This window comes from Chenopodium quinoa, unplaced genomic scaffold, assembly GCF_001683475.1.
Source record: "Chenopodium quinoa cultivar QQ74 unplaced genomic scaffold, ASM168347v1, whole genome shotgun sequence".
Classification (NCBI taxonomy): Eukaryota; Viridiplantae; Streptophyta; class Magnoliopsida; order Caryophyllales; family Amaranthaceae; genus Chenopodium; species Chenopodium quinoa.
This window is the reverse complement of record NW_018744151.1, coordinates 4,609,615-4,622,768: the sequence shown is the minus strand read 5'-3', so window position 1 is coordinate 4,622,768 and position 13,154 is coordinate 4,609,615. Positions and strand designations below refer to the sequence as shown.

Below are 13,154 nucleotides of genomic sequence, written 5' to 3'. Positions count from 1 at the left end.
AGCAACAATATTAGATTAGTTGTGACCATTAATTTGGTAGAGTTGAACTAACCCTAGGAAAAAATTCCCTCAAGTCCGCTTGTTTTTGTTACCAAACAACAAAACAATGTAAAATAAGATCCTAAAGGAAAAACCCCAAGCCACTGTAATCCAGAAGCAATCTAATTTACTCAAGTCAGTGATGTCTAACTGCTGTAGTACATTAGAACCTGTCATCACACACGAGCCAGTCATGTTGAACCCTAGAATGTCGCTCATGCTCTCTAGTACCTTGCCCTTCGAAGCAAGCGGAGCATCCTTGAGAGGTGTGTTATCAAACATTTGGATCCCGCTAACTAAACACTTCATAGGGTTGTCAAATTCATTTAGTAAAACCCCTTGATATGGATACTTAACCAGCGACATATAATGAAACCATATCCAATACTGTGGGATTTGACTTCGAGTTATAAAGAGTCCACTGAAGAGCGTAAATTGAGCCAAGAGGGTCACAACCAATAGATACCCCATCAGAACATGGGGCACCAATGCAGACAGGAAGGTCACAAATGAATGTGCTGTCCAGAACGAGGCTAACATGAACCCGAAGAACCAAAGGAACCCCGAAAGCCCACCTCCTAACCTAACAGCCCAAAAGGTTATTGCAGTAAAAGTGAAGGAGAACAAGATCAGAGATGGGAGGGCAGTGATGACATTAGAGAGAACATAGGAAGACCTTCTGTAAGTGTTATTTGAAGTTTCTCTCATAAAGACCGACCTCTCTTGAATAAAATGAGGAATGGCTTCAGCACAAATGAAGAATGTTGTGACTATAGCAGCAGCAAAGAATCCTAGCCGTTCTTGTACTCCTTTAGGAGAGTCATCTAACCTCCAAAACACGGTAGCTAGCATTGCACCAGCAAGGATCACTGCACCAAACCGAAACCTGAATGATTTAGGCATTCTTTTTGAGTTGAGCAATGATCTTTTCGCGAGCACATAGGTCTCAACCCAAATTGGATTGGAAAACTCAGGAACCATTATACTTGATGATGCTAAGAATTTGCTTTCTGAAATCCTTGCATTTACTGCATCAGTGAAGGACAAAGCTGATAAATCAGTGGCAAGCTCTGAATGATTATTGTTATTCCTCCTTTGGCAAGATTTGTTTATTCCACCAAACTTGTGACACCACCAGGAGAATCCTTGAGCTCGGAGATGAGATCAAGCGCAAACTCGGCCTTGTTTACATTTCCTAAAATTGAGTGATTACATGCTGCAAAAAACTCTGTGATACCTGAAGGCGAGCCACTATAGACTGCTTGTCCTTCAGAAAGAATGATCAGATAATCCATGATGCTTAGAAGCCGAGAACTAGGCTGATGTACTGACAAGATCACAACGCTCCCCCTTCGAGCAATGCCCTGCAGAACACAGGCCACTAAGAAGGCATTTGTCGAGTCTAAACCTGAAGTAGGCTCATCTAACAGCAAGATAGCTGGGTCACGAATGATTTCAATGCCAATCGAAACTCGTTTCCTTTCACCCCCAGAGATTCCTCTATGCTCAACATCTCCAATCACGGTCTTAGCAGCCTGCCTTAGCCTGAGTTGGCTGATTAGTCCTTGAATTCTCGCTCTCTTCTTCGACTTTGACAGAGTTCTCGGCAGGCAAAACTCTGCGGAATACATAAAAGTCTCCTCTACTGTTAGCCCTGAAAATAAGATAACATCCTGCATAACATAAGCTGATTTTGATTTCAGAATGTTGGCATTAGACCTCAAAACTTCTTGGCCATCCAAAGTTACTGACCCTTTTAATCTTTCCTTCGATATTCGACCCGCCAATGCATCAATTAAGGTTGATTTTCCAGACCCACTAGCACCCAAAACTGCCATGATTTGCCCCTCTTTCACTTCCCCTGATATGTCATGCAACAACAGCTTTTCTTCAGAGTAATTTCTTGAAGCATTTGGGTGTATTTTGACACTGTATGTTAGGCTTTGGAATGCAAGTACAAATGGGTTTGATGGTGGTGTTGTGATTTCAGCATCATTAAGCTCAGTTATCTGTTTCATATTTTCAATTAGTGAAGATAAAATTTTGCTTACTTTGTCAAATGATGAGGCACTAATATTAAGTTGTTAATTACAAGTATTAAATAAAAACTCACGAGATGCATTATGATTTAGCTTAGAATTTTTTATTGCATCATTTTGGCTTTGGTATCAAGTTGTTCAAATTTATAGCATGTGAACTAAGAGGTAAAGTTCAAATTCATGTTTTTCTTTGTACAAATAAGATGATGTTAATTAAGATATTATATTCAAGATAAAAAAAAAATATTAGTGATATTAATTCAGATACAAACTTCGTATTAAAATAAGGTTTTCTTGACTAACATCACGTTCAAGACATTAACTAGGTTACAAATAGTGTACTTTATATATCTTACATTCAGTTAAATATTGCTCAACGTTTGAGAGTAGAGGGGGAGGTAAGGGAATCCTCTACTCCCAAGCAAATGTAATTGGTAGGGTTCGAACTTGTGACTTTGGTGAGATCCCCACCAACTTCACCAAGCTTTAATTTGCTTAGTACTTTACTACTTTGTATATCGGTGATGACATTGATAGATATTTGTATAGTCGTATCTCATACTCTATTATAGGCAAAATTATTACTTAAAGTAACAGTCTACCAATAAACAGTTAAAAAATTGTACTCCCTCCATATTTAAATTAATGAAACGTTTTGACTTTTTATACTATGTATGTAATTCACTTTGACTAATGTTAGTGGTTTATAGCTAAGAGTAATTATAACCTTATGAGTATGCTGAATACGGAATTGTTCCAATAAATAATTTATTAAATTAATTATTATAATTTTACTTAAAACAAGTAATACTTAGTTGAAGTATTGCATTGACATACGATGCGTGAACACGAGAAATGTTTACTTATTTCTACATGAAGGGAGTATTTTATTTATAATTTGGATCTTGCTAACAAACGCCCCCAGGACGTTAAATAAGCATTTAAACTATTACCTAAAGTGGTATTAATTTGGGTAAGCATGACAGAATCAAGCGTCGATCGGTGTAATTAATGTTAATTTTTAATTTAATTCTTCTACTTTTAGCTATCTTATCCAACACCTCCAGGACATTCGTCTGCTTTTTTGTTATAATTTTGCCATTTGAAATACATATCTGATTTATTATACATTTAGGGTCTGTTCTCATAAATTGAACTCAGCTGAACTGAACTGAAGCGAAATGAATATTTTATAAGATAAGGAAATTAGGAGCTGAACTGAGCTGAGCTGAGCTGAAAATAATCGTATGAGAATAGGCCTTATACTTGCCAATTTGGAATTTCTCAGCAAAAAGCCCTTTTGAAGACATCAACAGTTTCAGTTTCTAGTGTTTCTACTGGAGCAAACTGAAGACTCGTAGAACAACAACAACAAAAAATGAGCAAATTCAAACAACTGCAGTGACAAACATCCGTTGAGAAAATGCCCAAGACATCGAATTTCAAAACAATCAATGAAGCATCAATTACCTGCATCATCTCCCCCAATAATCACCCTTTTGAAATCCTGCAACACTCTTCGATGCTTCCAGCAAATCCATGTTCAAATCATTCGAAAGGGTCTTGAACATGACAATTACTTGATTTCCAACTTCGTTTCACGCTGTTGTTCATCTTTCTCTCTCCTCCAGTATGCAACCACTGTGTTCAACTCTGTTTCATGCGCCAATACTTGTCTTTGGAACTCCCTGTTAAAGGGTCACTGTAATTACTCTTCTTTGTCATCTTCTCTTTCTGTGTTTTCCGCCATGAGAGCTTCTTCTGAAGGTGCTCCAGATAAGTACACTTTCCCGCCATTGATGAAGTGTTGTGCGAATGAATTGGATGCTTTTGTTGGGGTTGGGATTCATGGGTTATTGATTAAATATGGGGTTGAGGATGATGTGTTTGTGGGTTCGAGTTTGGTTGATTTATATGGGAAATGTAGGTTGATTAGGGATGCCCAGAAAGTGTTTGATGAAATGTCTGTGAGAAATGTGGTTTCTTGGACTAGTTTGCTTGTTGGGTATGTTAATTCTGAGGATTTGGTTAATGCACGGAGAGTGTTTGATGTAATGCCCAAGAGAAATCAGGTTTCGTGGAATGCCATGATAAGTGGGTATGTAAAGCTTGGACAGTTAGATAGTGCTAGGAAGTTGTTTGATGAATTGCCTTTCAAGAATGTGGTTTCCTACACGATGATGATTGATGGGTATGCTAAATGCGGCGACATGTCCTCCGCGAACTTCTTCTTTGAGCAGTGCTCAGTAAAGGATCTTGTCCTATGGTCAGCTTTGATATCTGGGTATGCTCAGAATGGGCTTCCTTATGAGGCTGTGAAGTCTTTTCTAGAGATGAAGTTGAGCAATACTAGGCCTGATGAACATATAATGGTGAGTGTAATGTCCGCTTGTGCGCAAGTAGGGAATATGAAACTTGCTAATGAGATTGATTCATACATGAACCGAAGCTCGTTTGATCTCCAACGTACACATGTTGTTGCAGCATTAGTAGATATGAATGCTAAATGTGGTAACATGGAGAGAGCAAGGAGTTTGTTTGATAATATGCCTAAACGGGATTTAGTCTCATACTGCTCCATGATTCAAGGCCATGCTCTTCATGGTCAAGGAGCAGAGGCTGTTAAATTATTCTATAACATGCTTTCTGAAGGGATAACACCTGATGATGTTGCCTTCACTGTCATCCTCACAGCCTGCAGCCATGCGGCACTGGTGGAGGAAGGTTACTGCTTATTTGATATGATGAGTAAATATTCAATTACCCCCTCGCCTGACCATTATGCTTGCATGATTGATCTTCTAGGTCGATCTGGCCACTTAGAAGCAGCCTATGACCTTCTTAAGTCATTACCAATTGAGGCCCATGCTGAATGCTGGGGAGCACTTCTTGGGGCATGTAGATTACATTGTGATACTGAATTGGCTGAAGTAGTAGCCAATCGACTAGTTGAACTTGAGCCACATAATGCAGGAAATTTTGTTTTGTTATCCAATGTCTATGCAGCAGTAGATCGTTGGTTGGATGTTTCTAATGTAAGGAACCAAATGGTTGATCGGGGACTGAATAAAATTCTTGGTCGTAGTTGGGTTTAGGGTCAAAAGGTTATTGGTAAGCTGGGTACTTCTTAGACCTCTTCCACAGCAGGAGACATTCCCTTGTTGGATTTTTGTGACATTATATAATACCCTAGTTTTTCATCAAAGTTTTTGTCGTCATATCGAAGTCCACTAATTGCTCACTGAAAGGATTTTTGCTCCCTTTTTAAAATGTGGTTATGCACAAAGTGCCACTCCTAGGCATAGGACTGGGTATGCTGATACTCTGTAGCCCATAACAGGTGACCTTTGACACCTGTTGTTATGGAGCATTAGTCCTTGTTAAATTAATCTCAAGAATATTTCTCTGTATTTCTCATTAATCACAATGGCCACATATAATATTTATATATTAGGTATACTTGGAGGGCAAGACCAAATAACCTAAAATAGTTCACAATATTCTCTAGGATATATTTTCACAATTATTCCTAAAATATATCCCAATACCCCCCCTCAAGTTGGAGCATACGGGTCACAAATGCCCAACTTGCGAAGAAGAAACTCTAACTTAGCTTTTCCCAAAGCCTTTGTAAATATGTCTGCCAACTGTACCGTCGTAGGAACATACGAAGGTATAATCAACCCATCTGTTATCGCATCCCGAACAAAATGACAATCTGATTCAATATGTTTTGTTCGTTCAAGAAACACTGGATTCTGCGCAATATATAACGCTGACTGACTATCATAATAAAGGCGCATCCCATTCTCATGTTTAACTCTGATCCTAAGTCACCAAGAAGTCGTTTCAACCACTTTAATTCGCATGTCGTTGCATTCATACAATGATATTCTGCTTCCGATGAAGAAAGAGCAACTGTAGGTTGCTTCTTGGTTTTCCACGATACTAGGGGACAAACCAAGAAGCACAAACCAACCACTCAAGGAACGTCGGGAGAGAGGACAACCTGCCCAATCTGAATCACACCAACCTTCCAACTGTAAAGCATTGTCAGATCTCAATAAAATTCCCTGTCCCGGACTCTTTTTCAAATATCTAACAACTCGCAGAGCTGCTTCCCAACGATCAATCCTGGGATTTTGCATAAATTGTGATAAAATATGAACTGAATATGCTAAATCCGGTCTCGTAATAGATAAATAAATCAGTCGGCCTATAAGACGACGGTATTTTTCCACATCGTGAAAAAACTCTCCCTTAGCTAAAGCCAACCTGTGATTTTGCTCCATAGGGAACTCTCCAGGCTTAGCATCTAGTAAACCTGCCTCAGTAATGATATCCAACGCATACTTCCTCTGGCAAATAAAAATTTCCTGTTTATTCCGGGCTACCCTCTAGCCCCAGAAAATATTTCAACAATCCAAGATCTTTCATCTTGAAACAATTTCCCAGATATGATAGATTTAAAATCATAGCAGTTTTATCGTTGCCTGCTACAATTAAATCATCGACATTATACTAACACATTGAGCTGCATTTTACCCTTTGTTAGGGTAAATAATGAATAATCATAATATGACTGTTTAAAGCCATAAATTTTCAAAGCTGTAGCTAGCTTTGCAAACCAGCATCTCGGAGCTTGTTTAAGCCCGTACAATGATTTCATCATCCTGCAAACTTTGTTAGAGTTATTTTTCTCAAAACCAGGATGAATTTTCATATATACCTCTTCTTCCAAATCACCATGAAGGAACGCATTATGAACGTCCATTTGATGAACTTCCCAAATTTTCACTGCTGCTACTGCAAGAAATGTTCGAACTGTCACCATTTTTGCAACCGGAGCAAAAGTCTCATTGTAGTCTAATCCTTCAACCTGATGATTGCCAAAGATGACTAATCTCGCTTTCAACCTCTGCAAGTTTCCGTGCTCATCATATTTCTCTTTGTACACCCACTTGCTTCCGAGTACCTTTTTACCCGGTGGTAATTTCTCTAGCACCCAAGTGCCCTGGTCTTCTAGTGCCTTTATCTCATCTACCATAGCCTTTCTCCAACCCTCGTGTTTCATGGCCTCCCTGAAACTTTTGGGTTCATTTCCTCCTGTAATAGCAGCAATATATGTTCAATGTTTCATAGAAAACCGGTGAGAATCAATAAAATGTGTTATAGGGTAGACAGTACCTGAGGAAAGCGATGTCACAGGTGAACGTTGAGGAAGCGCAGATGGACTACTATTTCGGATCGTATGAGTCACGAAGTCACGAAACTTCACCGAGGGAATTTTTGTTCTCAAACCTCTGCCCAAAGTTACATCACCCTGCTGGCCCCCTGCTATCGAACTACTGTTTTGCGGAGCTGCTGTTGCGCCACTGCTCTGCTGATCGTGCTGGTCAGACCCCCCCTGCACCTCTCTAGAGTTAGCAACCCCACCAGCGCCCTACTGGAGAACCTGCGGGCTGATCAGTAGCCCTGATAGTGTCCTCCGCGGCCTGGCTGCGGTCTGCTGCCTCCTGCCGCGGGTGGGGTGCGGAGCTCATTACCCAAGTCTCCTCTCCCACCTTGCACTCCTTTTCATCCAAGCACTCCCTCTCTACCTCCAAGCCCCTATCTTGCACACCATCAGTCATACTCAATTCATCCTCACTCCCGCATTCAATCTCATCAAACAAGTGGGTAGGCAACGTGTTTGGGGAATTATTAGGTGTTAAAAAAGGAAATTTATGTTCAAGGAACTTCACATCTCTCGAAACAAATGTTTCTTTGGTTTCTAAGTCATAAACTCTCTACCCCTTTTTCTCGAATGGGTACCCAATAAACACACATTTCCGACTACGGCTAGCAAATTTGTCACCTTTACTCCGTTGATTATCGCATAGCATAAGCACCCCCACACCCTAATATGCTCATATGAAGGTTGTTTGCCAAATAATATTTCACAAGGGGTTTTATAACCAAGCAATCGAGAAAGAGTTTTGACAGGGTAAAGTCATATCCCCAGATCAAAAGTAATTCCTAAATCCTCTAACTAATGTAGATAGGGAAGTAGGGTCGAATCCACAGAGAAACGAGTCTTTCTATTCCTAATTAACTAATATAATCTAGATTATGAAGTAACCAATATATAAATTCGAATATGAAACTAAACTACGAAGGTTAAGAATAGGGAGAAAACAATGAATAAAAGGATCTAGGGCATAGGTTCACCAATAAATAATATTCCAGGGTAGAATATAATAATCATTCATCAATACATACATCAATCAGATTAAAAAGGGCTTTCGCTACGTATTATAATCATACAATTAATTTACCGGTATTAAATCTCATCTTTCGAATCTCGACTTAACCATTTATAAATTAACCTGCCTATTGAAACTAGACTTAAACATCAATTCTCATCTGTCGAATCTCGAATCAATATTGTCAAACTCATGCATAAAAGATCAGGCCTAATCTAGTCACAGAGCATTAAATCAATCAATAGGAAATTAATCTAGCATTGACAGTTAACACAATAAATTACCCCTTTCATATTATTTATGGATCCTCATAAACCCTAGAGATAAAACTACTCACACATAATAAAAACTAAAATAATCAAAGCAATAAGACAAGACATGATCAAAAGAATAAAGTAAACAACTAAGATTAAGAGAAGAGAAATCGTAACCAAAATAAATTTGGAATTAAGAATAAGGTTGAGAGTAAAAGTATAAGAGAGAGAATTAATCTAAAAACTAAGTAGAGAGAGAGTCTAAGAGAAAGGTAACGTACATAATTTGTACTTAAACATTCCTCAAAACAAAAATTAAAACAAAACTAATCATCTGCTAAGAAAAACACGCGCCCGATCGGGCGGCCCCGGCGAAGGGCCGCCCGATCGGGCCCGCCTTTTTACAACGCCCTTGCTTGGTATGCCGCGCCCGATCGAGCTTACGCCCACCCAATCGGGCACGCTTCTTCCTTGAAGGTGCTTATGCGCGTAGCCGCCCGATCGGGCGTATGTTTGCCCGATCGGGCCCGACTTCTTCTTCGAGCCTTGGATTTCGATTGGGCTCGATTCCTCGGCCCAATCTAGATTTCCTCATCGGGTCTTGATTAATCGATCCAATAGCCCCAGTATCACATATCGAGCCCTTAATCATCGGCTCTCACCGATCTTGGGCTTCAAGAGTGGTCGTGTCCTTCTAGCTTCCGTAGTTGATCCATGAAAACCCGGGAAAATGTTCCAAAAGTGCAATTTCCTGTAAAACTCAACTAAAAATACAAAAACACTAGAAAACAAAAATTAGTAATAAAAGTGGCCCTAAAGAGCCAAAAACACTACTAATTATGACCGTGGGACGGGGGTAAAACACTATATAAATTGGACATATCAAACTTCCCCAAGCCAAACCCTTTCTTGTCCCTAAGCAAAGAGCTCATCAATGAACAATAAAACATGCCTCATCCCAATAAACAAAATCAAGCACAAACGATTCAAGATAAATCTAATGAGCATGCTTCAATGTCAATCAATCTCATTCATCTAATCATCCTTCATCCCCAACAATTTTCAAGTAAAGCAAACCACATGAGCATATAGAATTCAAGACTAGTGCTCACGCACTCAACTCTCATTTATGTGGCGAGTAAAATATGTAATCGATCGCTCTCCAACAAACCCCTTTATTTGTGAACAATGCCCTCCCATCTCACACTCTCGTGTGTATAAAACAATGAACGCTCAACCTACTAGTCGACTCGAAATATGTTAAGTCATAACTTGCATTGATAAACAACACTTTCACATTCATACAACTCTATGCACAAAGGTCGGAAGGTCTTTAAAGCTTGTAATGTGAGGCTAGGGTAAAGGGTAGGATAAATTTGGGAAAATGTGAGAGGAAAGCCATGCTAAAGGGAGCCATATCTCTATAAAACCCAAGGTCACAACAAGTGATGACCAAAACATCTCCAATCACAACTCAACTCCACAAAATTTCATCAAATAATCATATATACAACACAATCCCAACACTTATATATTCACTCACAAAATATGATAATATGAAATAGAGTGAATTAAAACAAACTTTGAACCACTTATTCTTTTTATTTCTTTTTTTTTCAAACTTTGAACTTTTTTTTCTTTTGAATTTTCTCTCATTTTTTTTTAACAACCTTTAAATAGAACATTTGAACATATGAAACAATTTTTTTTCTTCTTTGCTCTTTTTTTTCTTTTTACCTCATACTGGAAATTTTCAACTTTGTAATACAAAACATCAATATTTTTCAATCATAATATCAAAGAACAATCACTCTTCTTTTATTCCCACATTGTGCAAATAATGTACACACCACAACTCCCTCACCTCACCAACTAATAGCTCCCCCAAGCCAAGCTTGGGACTAGTAACCAATGGGACTCATATAGGCTTGTAATGTGGCTAAATAAACAATAAAAGGGAACAAGCAACAACATGGGTAGCAAGAAGGGAACAAATATATCTAATATCGTCTGAAGTCTACCTAAAAGAACAAATGCCTTCGTCCTCCTCATTGTGCATAATATTGAGCTATATAAACATTACTAATATTTGCAAACCAATACTCAAATTCATTGACATACCAGGAACTAACACACATTCCTAACCAAATCAATTAGTCAAGCACTAAATTCACAAATAGTTGGCAAAATTGATGCATGTTTAGGAATTCAAACAATTAAACTTCAAATCATGATCAACAAATTCACAAAGCTCATTATCATATACCAAGAATCAAAACAATATTTTCTAAGTATGGGACACAGGGAAGCATGATTTACAATTCATTGGAACGTATTTTTGAATTTTTTTGTTTTTCAAAATTTTTTGTATTTTTTTTTTCATAGAGGAAAGCAATAAAAAACTACACTAGGAAAGCAATAAATAGAGAAGTACCGATGTTCTTTCAAGGGGGGGGGGGAAAGACGTGAAAGCAAGCATATTCAGGGCATAAAGCCCTTCTAGGGCTAGGAGCCATGAAGTAACTAGGGCAATGCGAAAAAAAAAGTACTCCCACAGAAGCCGGCTTGACTTTCTCTGTGGTTCGCTTTCCCTTCCTTACTTATTCAAGTAAGTAAGTCAATTGCATTGCCTTACGCAGTAGCCGCTGCAACCGGAGCTGAATATGCACCAAGCCGATACATATGATAGGCGAAGGAAAGACCCCCATTTCATAGCGCCTGGAGAACGCAAGTTTGATCGAGCTGTTAGAGCCATTTCTGTACATTCAATGTACTCTACGGATAGAGGGCTTTTTCCAGCCCACTGACTTGTCCCCGAATCCCAGCTGCGTGTTTTCCCGTTGAGCGACGGCCCTTCCACTCGGCACCGTCGGATCACTAAGGCCGCCGATACCGGTTTTTCCGGCTCCGTGACCGAAAAGACCTAACGGACGGATAGGATCCTATCCTATAAGATCGCCCCCCTTCAAAGCCGGACGCTTCCCTCTAGACCTAGCCGCTATCGAAGCTCACACACTAATCCCTACAGGTGCCCGTAGTAGGCCGGCCGCCCTACCTAAACCAATCATCATATCGGTCCCTAAGCCCCATTGCTGGAAAGGCTCGGCTTCAGCTTATCGTCAGAAAAGAATCCGTTTAGATAGTCCTTTGTGGCTCCGGTGGCAGCTATTTACCTACTTGACGAAAGGGAACGCACTTTGTTTCGTTTCCGGGTTTATGGATTGGCCCGAAACTGTTTTTAAGTTGAGCTGATTCTTCAAGAGGAGTTCGGCTTCCGCCCGCAGAGCGACCTCGTCTTGCTTGCTTCTGGCGAAACTTCCTGCACTAGAGCCCATTGTATTCGAGGAGTCAAGGATTTGCTGGGAATTCCGGATCGAAGAAGCGGCAGCCCGGCAATTCATCCGGTGACTTCACGGTCGCCTCACACGACTGAAGTACCAAAGGTGCGCTCCGCCCGATGAGCGCGGCTCTATATGAGGTTCGTACTGCAGAGCGATGACGAATGCACTTGTGGTTAAGACAGGTCCTGCATCCCCTACTTAATGCAATTGACCGGCCCGGCATCTCTTTCGTTCAATAATGCCTTCGCTTCAAAACAAAACGCAGTTGTTCCCTCTTCTCTGGTAACCCGCCGCTGGTCATATACATATAGAGCGCTCCGCCCGCCACCGCATATGTAGGAAATTCTCCATCCTTTGGGTTGTTTTCAAGCTGAGGGAAGGGTTGGGCTTACCGGCTAACAAGATTTCAAACTAAATTGCCGACTCGGGAGCCTCGGGCTTCGTCCCATGAAGCGCCAGGGAACCATGAGAAAGAGGGTTACCATATATACAAGAAATCTCCCCTCAAGCCAAATCAAGCAATGTTCTCATTGACTTGGGAGGGTAGCTAGGAGAAGCTACTCCTCATCATCATCCATCCTCTCATACCCTCCTCCATAGCTCGAGCCGGCACCACCCTGGCTCGTTCCAGCACCACCATAACCCGAACCACCTGCAAAGTAGTTAGGGTTCACATTTCCCCCCATACCCCCAAAAGGAGCATCACCCCCATATCCATGTACTGAAGAGTAGTCCACATAAGTACCAAATTCTCCGGGGGTGGAATGCCCTCCTTGGGGGTATTGGAACCAGTCAGGAACTAATTCCTCGGGGGGGATAGCCCCTCGGAGTGCATAGTCATCGTACATGGGGTATAAACCCCTCCCAAGGTTCCTCTCTATGTGACCTACCCGACCATCCAAGGTGCTTAACCTAGAATCTAGGTTTTGCATCATGCCCTCAACTCTCCCTTGCCCCATCTCTATACGGTCCAATTGGCTTCTAAAAGCCGAAAAGTCATAAGGGGCATTGGGGTCGACGTTATAATCGACCGAGGAAGTGGGTATGCCATAGGTGAAGGGTGGAGGTGGTGGGTAGTGTGGGGGGATTGGCCTTGGGGTGATTGGTGGGGTTGTGGTGAAGGGTGAGGTGCTTGAACCTCGCCTTGACCGTTAATCTCAAATGTGTAAGAAGGCTTCCCCTTCTCAAATTTGGTCAAGGCGGGGTTGGGTAAGGTAAAGGCTTGGTCTCTTCTAC

The 13,154-nt window shown here is 40.7% G+C and overlaps 2 protein-coding genes and 1 pseudogene across 2 annotated transcripts; 1 reads left to right on the top strand and 2 right to left on the bottom strand.

Annotated features, from left to right (window-relative positions):
- Positions 1-33: 33 nt before the first annotated feature.
- Positions 34-2,057, bottom strand: LOC110693733 (annotated as a pseudogene).
- Positions 2,058-3,370: 1,313 nt separating this feature from the next.
- LOC110693689 (putative pentatricopeptide repeat-containing protein At5g37570) lies at positions 3,371-5,499 on the top strand. Its single transcript, XM_021870853.1, has one exon. The coding sequence runs from the start codon at positions 3,533-3,535 to the stop codon at positions 5,171-5,173; it is 1,641 nt and encodes a 546-aa protein (XP_021726545.1). The 5' UTR covers positions 3,371-3,532; the 3' UTR covers positions 5,174-5,499.
- A 6,976-nt stretch (positions 5,500-12,475) lies between these two features.
- Positions 12,476-12,877, bottom strand: LOC110693732 (glycine-rich RNA-binding protein blt801-like). The gene has a single exon (XM_021870907.1). The coding sequence runs from the start codon at positions 12,875-12,877 to the stop codon at positions 12,476-12,478; it is 402 nt and encodes a 133-aa protein (XP_021726599.1).
- Positions 12,878-13,154: the final 277 nt, after the last annotated feature.